This window comes from Anguilla rostrata, chromosome 7 (genome assembly GCF_018555375.3).
Source record: "Anguilla rostrata isolate EN2019 chromosome 7, ASM1855537v3, whole genome shotgun sequence".
NCBI lineage: Eukaryota > Metazoa > Chordata > Actinopteri > Anguilliformes > Anguillidae > Anguilla > Anguilla rostrata.
Window position 1 is genome coordinate 5,461,516 of NC_057939.1, and position 12,874 is coordinate 5,474,389.

General features: G+C 44.4%; 1 protein-coding gene and 1 long non-coding RNA gene across 4 annotated transcripts in view; both read left to right on the forward strand.

The window, feature by feature from the left end:
• The first annotated feature begins 510 nt into the window (after positions 1–510).
• The window catches only part of mapk8ip2 (mitogen-activated protein kinase 8 interacting protein 2), a 39,845-nt gene continuing 27,481 nt past the window's right edge, over positions 511–12,874 (forward strand). Inside the window, exon 1 of one of the 3 annotated variants that reach the window (XM_064342463.1) lies at positions 511–1,281. In XM_064342463.1, coding sequence (XP_064198533.1) covers positions 1,172–1,281 — 110 coding nt within the window. In that variant the 5' untranslated portion in view covers positions 511–1,171. The remainder of the gene's footprint in view (positions 1,282–12,874) is intronic. The other 2 variants (XM_064342465.1, XM_064342464.1) reach the window with 2 other exon arrangements.
• On the forward strand, positions 3,056–3,352 carry LOC135258845 (uncharacterized). Its single transcript, XR_010331111.1, has 2 exons — positions 3,056–3,110; positions 3,148–3,352. It is a non-coding gene; the product is annotated as an uncharacterized LOC135258845 (long non-coding RNA).

Here is a 12,874-nt window from a genome sequence, read left to right on the forward strand (position 1 = left end):
TGATACTAAAATGAGACTAACTAAAAGACGCCAGTGGTTGCCTAAATGGCAATTTAAACTTGTAGACGATCAAAAACGAATCTGTTCCTGATTTTGCTAAAGTGTGATTATGTATGGGTTTTGAATTTTAAAATGCAAATGCATTCAGCAAAGCCTTGGCTTAAACTCGAAATAAAATTGTCTTGAAATCTTCAAAACCTATGTAGAAATTCGTTGGAATTATCCATGACGTATCTATATGGTACTGAGGTACATCTGGCATCTGTGACTGGAATTATCAGCGCGGTCCATCCAGCATTTCAACCGTTTCTGATGCAACGCCTCCAGTAATCACTCTGACACACCTCAAAAAAGGTCACGTGGCACAATAGCCTATTTATCCAAAAACACAGTGGAAATAATTGTGCATGTATATAATAATAATAATGTAATTATTATGAACATTATTATAATATACGTTATCCGAGAACAATATTATTATTATTAGTCCCCGCCCCCTTTAATTGCATATGTTGATAATCCAGCCAGTGGTTAACGCATGGGACAGACAGCGTCGGGCACATCCTGGGCGCATCTGGCTCGAGCGCGAGCCGTAATACGATTATCCGCAGTGCCGTTTCCTGCTCTTCGCTTCCAGTACTGCCCCTGCCCACACGCAGCATCATGCAGCTGGCTTTTGCGTAGCGCCGGAGCTGAGCTTGGAGATTTGACTGCGCGTACTCTGAAGGCAGCGAGACTGCGCTGGCTTCTCCCCCCTTTGCTCACTGCTGACGGCAGTATAGGCGGCTCACATTCGGCACAGAAGGAAAAAGACTATTTTTTTGGTATATGGAAAGGACCTCTTTCTCGCATAAGGAAAAAACTAACGTCTTATAACGCTGCCTGACGTGGATTTTCCGAATTAATGGTCGTGACTCAACGCGCGTGATTTTGGCGAGGTCGAGTCGGCGGCATCTGCAGTGTGGCCGTAGGGGGGGAGAAAATCTTCAGCTGATCGCCGTCATCCCTTGATCTCGTTTGCCTGCATCCTATCTGGCTGTGAATGGGCCGTGTTTCGTGATTATCTGCAGTCATTTAGTGTCAACCGTGGAAGAAGATGGCGGACAGGGCTGAGATGTTTTCGCTCTCCACCTTCCATTCCCTCTCTCCCCCTGGCTGCAGGTAAGCAAGAATGTCACGGGGCGACGTCCTCGTTTTTCTCGCGAAGATGTGCGCGCGAGGTACTGGAGAGAGCCTGCTGCAGAGGACACAGCGGCCAGGGACACAATCGAATGTCACCGGGTAGGGTACAGCGGCAGGTCAATTTGATATAGCTGTATTGAATAATTTGGGTTCATGAAGAGCACATACATAACCTTGATGACCGGTCCGCTATAGTATTTATTTGAATTAGTTTGTAAATATTTTACTATGTCGTGAAATCATACAACGCTACGCAAATATGATATCATGGCGAAAGTGTTTCGTGTATGCCTCTAGTACGTAGTCACAAAATTGAATCAGAGCTATGGACGGATGTGAAATGGATATCAATGATCTCAAAGGGAGCAAGCAATTGATTTCCTGCTCATATAAAGCATCTTCTGGAGGTTTAGCCTTCTTTTAGGCCGACGCCCTAAGCCATTTTTTGACACAGGGTTGTTGCTGAAGTATTTATCAATTTCACTCTCAGTCATAAAATAATAATAAAAAACTGCTCTCTAAAACCTCAGTAGTTCGAATGGTTTGTCCGAGTTCAAGGACCCGGGGAATGATTACCAAGATCCTACTTTACCGTCACGCATAACTTATTGGGCTTAGATTTGAAACTTCATGCGGTGGCCAGTCTCCATCCCTCAGTCAATGCAGCACTGAGATAGGGACCTGAGGAAGAAATTTTAGTTTAAAAAGCTTCCTGTCCATGCGTGCCTGTGTACGAGAGATGTTTTAGCAAGTTCACCTGCAAAGAATTAGAAGATAGCCTGATGTTAGACTCACAGGATGTTCTTTGTGACATATTGTCAAAATGTTTTTGTGAGGATGTCAGAGGACTGGGGTTTGGATGAAATGTTGTAATGTAGAACAATTATCCAAAATAGATCGCTTTCTTTTTTGTAAATCATGGTTGGAAATAACCTAACCTTGTCATTTCACCAAAACGAGGCAGTCCTATTTACTGTGAGTGACTTCCAAAAAACTAATATATTGTCAGATTTTTAAGTCCAGTATTGTATTTAATATAGCTTAATTGTCCTGTGATAATGCTATCTATTATTCAACCTTGAAACCTGTGGTTGTACCCCTGTGTCAGAGCTTCCATGATCCATAGAATATTGAACATCTAGCCATGGATTGTCCTTTCCTGGTGGGAGTCAAGGGAGAAATACAAGTTTTAATCACACCAATCACTTAAAACTGAGTGTTTTTTTTTTTTGGAGCACTGAAGCAGGAAGGTCCTCTAGTAAAGCTCTAAAATTAAATTACACCTGAAGCCTTGAAACTGGTGGTCCTTCTGGTCCCCTGGTCCTGATAAGACAGGCATTTAAATAACACAGGAAATGGTCTTGAGGCCAGCAAGGACGAGGGAAAAAAAATTAACCGGTCGAGGAGCGTGTCAACTCTGATCACAAGACTGGAACGTGGAGGGGTGGAAGGTGACAGCCGTAGCAAATGCAAAAAGGGCAAACGTCAGTAAAGGGAAATGGAAAAATAGCAAGAGCACTTAGCCTGTGAGGAGGAAAGAGTTGATAATAAATTTGAGAAAAGTTGTCAAAAGGATGGGACTCAGCCAATTCCCTTTATAGTGTGTTTGTAGCCCTTACACAGGTGGGTACGGTGGTGAGTAGGATTTCAGGCCAGGAACAAAGATCCCAGGACTTCCTGATCCTGCCTAAAATTTATGATTGGGAATTCAGGATTTTTCGTTACAGCTTCACACACACATACAAACAAACCAATACAATCCCTTAAGCTGAAGCACAGCTTTTATTTAAAATGAGTTTTCTTTCGCATGTTGTCTCTGTAATGCACAGTTTCTTGTGAGAGCTGCAAGCAGCCGTAGTGAATAAATAAAGTCTGCAAAAGCTCCTGCTCACTGTGCATAATAGTAAGTCTTCCAGCGACTAGAAAGAGTGATTACCTGGAGGAGGGAGAAGTATGGACAAAGAGAGAGAGAGATAGAGATAGAGGTGACTGCAGTATATTACTTTTTTATGTTGCCAACAGCGATCACCTTGGGTCAGCCGTTCTAAGAGATGGCTAGAGTGCTGAAAGGGTATTCTCCATCTGTGGACAAACCATTACCGAAATATGGTCGCCTCAGTGGATGTGCTGTATTCACCTAGATGAAGTTTGTGAAAAGACAAATCTGTGGCTACGATCACACTAGAACGGTCCTTTTCCATCTGTGATTTTCAGCATTGTGCATTTCACCATTTTGTTTACTGTAAACGTGGCCATTTCTGTGACGAGGGGGACAACCCATTAATTTGCTGTAACGTAAATACTCAGTTTTACTAAAGGTGTGGATGGCAGGTGTGGATGGCGTGGACGGCAGAAGAACAACACCAACCAAGAGTTTGGCAAAGCAGTGCTTCTGTACTGTGCGAAGTATGTCATCAATGCCTCGATTGTGCAGGCGGAAACATGACAGACATCATTGTATTTGGTCCCAGAGGGGATTTACAAAGATGTACAAACTGCTAATTTCCATGTTTGTGTATTCCATTTTAAGCTCTGTAAACTGTAAAAAGAGCCAGTAACCTTGACGCACTCTTATGCATGTAGAACAGGGCCTCTCAGATATTGATGTGCCGCTGAGAGCCGCTCAGATGCAAAATGGCGGTTATTCTGTCCTGCTGGAGTGTGTGCCCACTATCAGATCGGCCCTTCTGCTCTATCACACGAGTGTGTTCTGATGGTCCGGTAATGGCTCGCCCGTTCTCGTTAGCCTACGCGGCTGCTCTTTGTATGGCGTTTTGTGCTGGCTAAGCATTGTGGGAGAAACGTTGGCGCTTTTCTGTCGATGGTGCTGAAATAGCGTGCCAGTGGTGGAATTAGAGTAAGAAGATTGGTCCTGACAGTGCACCAGCCGTCAGTGGTGTATGATGATGTGCAGTGTCCACATTTGAAAAACCACTTGATGTAGGCATTTAATCTCATCACTGAGGCCCCTCCCTTGAGTGTCACTGGTCTACTCGTTGAGAGGACTTTGTCAAGTGAGCAGCTGAACATCAGATGTTGAGTCAGGGTTGGGGGCAGGATTGGATTGTGTTGTGCCAGACAAAGTGGTTAGACCGTCATTCACCAATTTTAATGCCTGTCCTCTGCTAAAAATGGTACCCACAATGAAAGAAGTTTGTAAAAATCCATTTTTATGATATTGTCATTTTGGATGGTTGTAATTATGCTTAATGGTAATCTGTGTGGTGAACTTGCCCAGCGTGGAGAAGTGTTGGATCAACATCCGAGATGTAAATTGTACCCAGGGTTGGCATCGTGTATGTACGCCTGTCTCAGCGAGATGTGATAAGAGTTGGAGCCCTGGGTTCAAATGAATTAGGAAGCGATTGCTACGTGGAGGAGGACCACCTTGTACCACTTGTACGCGGCTAGCTAGCTTCCCTAGCTAGTGAAGGAAGCGTGTTGGGTGCTCTTAAAAGTCGTTCAGCCGCATCTTGTCCATAAATAACAGGCCGAGAGAGATGACATCGGCCTGCTTGTCAGTCTGTTTAGCCTTCAACCCACACAGTAAAGCCAGAGGGAGAATAACGATCGCGGGACCCTTCTCTTCACACGTGATATATTTCTATCGTGAAACTTTAGGTGGTGTACATGAGAGGATTTATGGGACATCGTTGGGTGCAGTCAACAGTGGTTTACTACCTAACAGACCTTTCACTCCATATACTACAATGCCCGTGACATCATTGTTTGTGAAATAAAAGACCTTTACCTGTATGACTCCTGCAGTTAAACACTGGCCACACACTCTGAATAAAGCATGTGTGTGGTGCTGTTGGGTCATGATTGCGTTGCGCATCTTACCCAGGATTTGGACCTTGGGCCCTCTTACAAGCTTGCTTTCCTAATCTTTGCTCTGCACATTTTTGGAATGCAAAACCCAATTTCTAAACCTAGCTTCCTCCTGTTACACATCCCAAATATTTGTATCTTAGATGCAGGGTGCAGCCTTTTTGGGCCTGCATGCATAGACTGGCAGAACGTTTCCGGGCAGCATAATTGCACATGGGGAGCACTGGGTAAACTTGGTGCGGTATCTGCTAGTAATTTACCTGTTGAAGTAGAGCGAGGCTATTTTAGTTTCGCTAGGACTGTGCTGTACAAAGCAATGCCCTACATCATTAACTTGTCGAGATATGACTATGGCATCTGAAATGCGGATTGTCAGTGTACAGGAGCTGATCGTATTAAACCAACTACTGAATCCCAACGTGGTCTCTCATGAGAGAGACAGCATATAGATGTATCTGCATTTAATTATATTTTGCTATCTTATCTGGGAGACTTAGGCTATACCATTTTTTCAGCAGGGGTAGGATGTACTATGCTGGTGGGGACTAGGGGATGGGATATGATTTCCTGTATTGGGTGTGTTCATGTACTTGGGGAGTGCTACATTAAAATTCAAGGTGGAGAAGTCTTCTTACTGAGCCAACGGTTTGATGCTCTTGTTTTATTTATAATCCGGATTGACAAGAGCCTTGGGGTGATAGAGGGGAGCAAAAAAAAAAAAAAAAAAAATGAAAAGAGAACCTCCAGACTGTCCATTTGTTTCCGTCCAGCTGTGTCCGCACGCTGTGATACTGTATAACTGGTATCCACAGCGCGCGCGCGTCAAAGGGTCTAATTACGGCTGTCCCGCGTGGAGAGGCGCCTTGCGCGTGCTGTCCGATCGGGGCTAGTGAAGACGCGGAAGTCTCTCTCCGGCCGGCGGCCGCTCACTCGTCTGATATTAATGCGACGGTTTGCATTAATATCTCTCCGTAGGCAGCTGGAGTGTTGGATGGGAGAGCAGTCAGTAATGCCTACTGGAAAAATAAGAGGCTTACAGTAAATACTAAATTACTCGGGGGTAAGCTTTTTAAAAAAATTCGTACCGAACGGACAGATCGCTATTGGTAACAGAAAATAGCGTCGATATTTTTCTTCCTTGTTTCAGTTTCGCGCTTAATCCGAAATCATTTAGCCGAAACAGTGCACCTGGCGATCGCACTTCCTGTGGGAGGACAGGGTAGCGGGTAAATGATGGTCTCGGTGCCCGCGTAAGCCTTCTGATAGGCTGAAATGGGCAAAGCTGGCCTTGCACAGCAATTACTCATGCAATTCAGTAAACGTCTTTGCATTCATAAGTACACCCTAACATGATCATTTTATGAACGCCCGTAAATCGGGTTTAGTCTGCACCGTGTTATGAGGATGAAGACAGGATTGGACTTTCATTTAGCCCTCTGCAGCATCCACCGTCATAATTGAAAGAAGAAAAATTGGAACTGGACCAGGATACGTGGAATAGCAGCATTGCACCAAGGCATGTGTGGTGTCTAGGGAAGCCACTGAAATCTTTGTAACGAAGCGCTAGCATTTACCTTTAAAAGAACGATTACTTCCGAAGCCGGTTGTTTGCCCTTTTCAGCATTAGCTGTGGAGGATGATTATTCCTTTATTGTTAAAAAGTCACGAATGTGACTTTGAGTAAAAACATCAGATTGATCCTGTCAACCTTTATTCACCCAGGTAGGTCAGCTGTGCACTAAATTCTCTTTTGCTGACCTAAAGAAATGGCAAAGAAGCAAATTTTATAAGAAAGGAGAAACTTTCCATGTACAGCCAAATTTACAAAACAAATGGTTTTGAAAGATTGGGGATAAAATTAATCCAATCAGAGAATAGCTTGACATTGCAAAGGTCAGTTATCAGTGGTTGACCCTGGAGATGTATTTTGAACTGGCCCCTTTGGAGCCTGTATGCAAACTTGGTCACAAGGGATAAGATTTAATTACATCATTTCTGAGTTTTTAACGGTCCATTGTGCTGTGCAGAGTGGAAGGGGTCTTGCATTGCCTTTCTGTATACTGTTACTGATTGCCTGGTTTTCCTCCTGAGGTTACAGTGCAATTAGAGGGGGCGCCTATTAGGGTAGAGAGAATTGTTATTGTAGATCGGGTGAAGGACATAGGCTTACTCTGTTTGACCTTGCGTGTCTGCTGCTTACATCAATAGCCCTTTGTAAATGGTAACAACATTTTTAAACTGGGAAACAACACCAAGCTATTTAATGGCTGCTGCAAGTTAATTCTTTGTTGAAAACCATTGAGAGGTAAGGACAGAAAAAATCTTTAATTTCAATAATGCACTATAAAATACATAATAGATTCAACACAGATTTTACAGATAATTTTATTACTTGATTAAAAGGTTTCGTCTGACAGGCGTCATTTGGGAAACTGGGACGAGCATCTGGGGATTCTGCAATATTCATGGGTCCGATATTTTATGGTCGAAAAGAGAAAGAAGACCAAAATTGGGTTTGTGTTCAAATAAAAAAAAGATTATATTAAAGTCATTAAAGGAGGTGCTGCCCTAAGAGTTTAGTTATAAGGAATCTCAGTGAAGGCTTGACACTCATTGTAGAAAATGTATTGTTTTTTTCCAGTGTGCTAGTAGTTCAGTGTACCTGTTTCTAACCCCAGTGGGCAGGAGCCTGGTTATCTGGATCAGTTGCCAGGAAACATGTTGCAGGCACAGCCAGCTCTTGGTTTGTTGCGTTTGGCACATTCTTTAGCATCTGGTTGGGATAAGAGGAGCCTGGTTCTGTTTAGTCCTTTCTGATGTTACAGTGATCTTTTCCCTCAGGTCAACCGTGTAGCTTGGTTTGTATGTGAATCGATCCGGCACAGTGACATCACCCCGCAATCCCCGCCCCCCATCCCCAGAGACACGATAGAAGGACTATTCCCTTCAGGAGGGAAGTGTCTTTAACAGTGACGTATCGAGTCTCGTCAGGCAGTGGGTGTGAACCCCTCCCCCCCCCCAGACCACATGACTACATGTGTCATAGCTTTATAGGAAAGGACTGGGAGTGGCATTGCACTGGAGCACATTTCTCAATCCACTTTAATCAAATGAAACAAATCACTTTACTAAAGCAGGACTCTGGTGGCTGACAGTACTGTATGACCAGCTTGTAGTGCAGCAGTGGCAAAAATATATATAAAATAAAATAAAATAAATGAATCGAGTTCCAGAATCGAGATTCCAGATTTTTGTTTTTGCTCTTGATGCTGCTCCCTGGTCTGTGCCGCTGGGTATAATTAATGCAGGAGCGCATGCTGTGGGGGGGCCTGCATGCGCTGTAGGGGGCCAGCGCATGCTGGGGGGGGGGGGGGGTAGCGCGTGCTTGGGGCCTGCAGGAGCTCAGGCTCTCCATGCACAGCTAAGGCTGAGACAGGGAGAGGAGGGGGGGGGGGGGGGGGAGGGGGGGGGAGATGAGAGGCTCGCTCTGGTGGAACACTCAGCACCTCAGAACTCCAGCGCCTGCCGTCGCCTCATTGGCCGGGCCGTTGCCGGGTTATCCGTGGTCAGGTCACCATGCCGGGTCAAGGCGACCGTGCTGGTGAAAAAGCCGAACACAGAGGAGGCTGGAGGTGGCAGAATTGAGACTGGTCGAGGTGCTCTGTGATTGGGTGAAGGTGTAATGTTTTGCCCGCAGCTCATGTTAACCGCGTTCTCCTCATTCACGTACGGTACGGCTACGTATTGTAAATAAAATGCAACATTCAAGCAAGCACACTGAGCACAGGCAAAAACAAGTCATCAAGCAGTCCAAACGAAGTGGCATATTTGAAATAATAACACTCTTATATGTATGTATCATGTGTACCATATATAGAATTAAATAAGCAAAAATAAATATTAATAAAATATGAAAATAACTGACTTTAGCAATAAATAGAAATTAATGAATGCAATTATGAATGCATAAATGTTGAAAACATACTCTAATTTTTTTTTTCTCTCAATAATTAATTTAATTTGAAATGTGCCAGTTTTAAGCCTCCAGTGCGTTTTGTGGGAAAAGCCGTTTAAAGAGCAAAGCCGCATGCATTTCAAACGTATGTATGTGTGTTTGCGCTTGGCCCACATACACTCTTTATTCAGCCTGGAAATGTGTGGTGCAGTGTAGACACTGTTCTACTTACCTCCCTGCCACCTCTGCCTCGTCTCCTGTGATCTGTTCGCTATGGAAACGGGTCCTGTGATGTTCCAGCGCTACGTTTTGGGGGGGACGCCTGTTTTTGTACCGTATTAATCCATCACGACAATGCAGTGACTCACCCTCACATCTGCTCCAAGAAAAGAGTGGTGACACACTCCTCCAGCAAGAAGGAGCTGGCGTCATACGTCCAGAGAATAAATTACCTTCCACACCGGCTCTGCTCAAGTGGCGCTGTGTTTGAACCTAAATGATGTCAGCCAGATCACGCTTTGAAAGGTGAGCACAGAGCGATTGGATTTAAATTGTTAAAGGTACCCTGTACTGGGATGGGACCTCATGTCTTTAATAAGTGAAACCTTTACCCCATCGCTATGCAGAATTGGCAAAAAAAAACAAACAAACTTAACAACTGCGTGGTTGTTATTTGCCCCTTGTTAACAGCCAGTAACGTGAGTCACTGCAGCCAGGGCGATTCTCTCTCTCTCTCTCTCTCTCTCAAAGTGCTGAGGAGCTAATCGCCGCTGAAGCTTATGCTTTTTTTCCTCTAATCTCGCCTGGGCTACCATGGCAACAGGGACGCGCTGGCTGAGGCGATGCTCTGCCATGCTGCGTGGGTCTCGGTGGCGGTGTTGGCGTTGTCGCTTACTCTGTAGCAGACACGTGCAGTCAGACCCCCCCAGAGACCCCCCCCGGGGGTCAGGTGGATGAACAAACACATCCGTACTTCATTAGTCCCCAATCTGATGAGCTCACCCTTAATGGGAACACTTACACCCTCTCTCTCTCTTTCTCTATCTCTCTCTCGCTCTCTCTCTCTCTCATTTATATTCTTAAATGGGCAGCGCAAATAATTGGGGAAAAAAATGTATAAATTATGTAGACTCCTGTCTGGTGCTGACATCATAACAATAGACGAGCTTCAGAGAGGGCAACGTTGCTATGACTCTGGTCTTTTTTTTTGTTTTTTTTTTGCCAATACACACTGTAGGATATCAGGTTATCAGCTACAGAACATGTCTCGAGAGTGCAGTGTCATTTGAGAGCAGCTGTATTGACCTTTTTCAGAAAGGGCGGCGTTTGCAACGGTTGCGCTCTTGACAGTGAACGTTCCCTCTGGAGAACCTTCCCTCCCGGTTGCCCGTGGCGATTGCAGAACAGCACCGCCTACCCTTGGGTATCGCACGGGGGAACACTCTGATCATCAAAAAGTGTGAGATCATCAATGTGGCACTCACGAGAACAGTGCTGTCACATACAAGATGTCCTGAAACTCCAGAAAAAAAAAAAAAAAAAATCTAACAACCGCAAGTTGAACTGAGCCCTACTCGTGCTTGCTGTGTTATCGGTTGTGGCAATCACAGTGGTATTTTGCATCCCTTGCGGTTTGTAATACGCGCTAATGCGAGTGACATCGCTTCGTGATCCTGACGCTCGCATCTGCGGGGAAAAAGCTCGCTGCTTCAGCGCTTCTTATGTCGGCTTTGCTAAATGTGCAAATTATGGCTGCGACGTTCCCAGCGTCCTTTGCAACGTGCTGCTTCTTGTGCCGGTTGGGTACGCCTTTGTAGCCCGTGTTGACGGCAAAGCATCGTTTGCCTCTGTTCTGGAAATGCAGTGCATCCAGTGGGAGGGTGAACAGGGGGGCTTTTGCAGATAATTGCATGCTGTGGGCCGGGTACCCATGGTAACCCCAACCCTTTAGCTTTGTCACCTGTCTTCTCTGTTGCATATTGAAACACGGTGAGAAGAAAGGCCCTCCAAGGGAAGTGTCATGACTCACGCTGCGTGTACATGGATCTTACCCTCCACTTGCTCATGCACAATTCCCCCCCACCCCCCCCCACACACACCACCCCCCCCACTGTACCGAGCGTCTATTCTCATCTCCAGGCATTTCCTTCATAAAATCCCTTCTGTGCTGCCCATCTTGTCCCTTTAGTCTGCTCACAGGTCTGATTTAATGGGGTGGGTATGTGGGTGGGTGGGAGGGTAGATTGGGGGCGGAGTAAGCAATCTACTATCCAATAGGCAGAGAGTTCAGGCTTAAGGATTACAGACGAACGACCCAAAAAATCAGGGATTAGTTTTAGAAGAACATCCAGTTCCTGTTGTTTGACTGGGGTTGGTAGGCTACTGTCACATGCTTTCAGCTGTCCGAACCGCGCCACCTATTTTAAATCCCAGCTTGGTGTCTGAAAAGCATGAATAACTGATCTTTATGGATGAGAACTGTTTTTTGTTCCATTTTGTGGGATATTACCTGAGTCAGTCTGTGTTTGGCGCACACCATTCAAGGCTTAGCTCTGTGTGTAAAATCGGACATCTGACTTGAAGTTAGCCGGTTCAACCCCCATCTAAGTGCTGTTAATGCAACCTTTAGCACGGTACTCCACCTCCCTTGCGTCAGTAAATATCGTACCGTTTATGCTAATGCGTAATATGACAATGACATGCCACCCCGGAGAGGAGCGTCTACTCACCGATGAGAAAATGAAACTTGTGCAGATTTTTCAAATGGCTGAATTTTGCTGCAGGGTGATGTACAATCTATTTCCCCCTTGCCTGTGGGGGAAAGGTTTCACCCACCTGCTAGAGGTGAAGTGATCTGGTGCAGGAAAATACTTATGCTAATAATGACTCTGTTATCTTGCAGTTTTGTCCCAGCTAACGACTCTGTGCTTTGGTGGTGACGTTAAGTCCATGTTAGGGTGAAATTATCGCGTTCGCTTGCATTCATAATGAGATGGCACAGGGTAATGCCCTAATCAGACAGACGCACATGCAGATCTTGCGCACGCATGACTTGCATGACATGCTTGGATGTCACAACAACCAGATTTAACCTACAGGTAAAAATAAAAAATCCCTTTAATCATTTCTGCCAATTAGTTCTCATTCATCCATTCAGGAGGGTAATTAGGGGATAAAAAAGACAAGTTCAAAGAGACTGTTTGAAACTGTCTCCCGCTAGGTGCAGATGAGATTACTGTACTGTATAAACTCAGGGTTGGAAGTGAGGGTAGAGCTAAACTCTCATTAACTTAGACAATGGACCAGCCGTATATTCTGCATGTGATTATTATGGCTTAGATGAACGGGCAAAAATCAAGATGACATTAGCCTATTATATTCAGTTGTTGTTTACTGCAAAAAACATTGAGTTGCTCTTCATATTAAGTGTGCAGTGAGGCCAGTGTAAATTCACAGTGAATTCTCAGTAAAAAATGTGAAGCTGCTATGTCAGTGCATGTACTTTTGAAGGGTTTGGGTTTAAGTTTATAGGTAAGGGGTCCAGATGGATTTAGATAACTGAACTGAATTTACTTGTGTATCACATTATCAATTTTATGATGGGTTTTTGTAACTAGAAGTTGTTATTATTTACTGACATACTTTTTAGTTATATTTAAATGACTGATATTGTATTGTATTGTATTCTATGTAATACGTATTAACGAGCAAACGCATGTCATGTGATTTTGTTTACCAGAACATTTTACGTGGGGATGCAAGATATTGGATAGGATATGCATGAGCATACACAGATGGATTTTAGTATCTCATTCATTATGCTTACAATAAAAAGAAAATAAATTGTTTCATGGAATTAATAGATTGTCATATTTCCGTAAATAGTGCATTCCGTGAATATTTCAT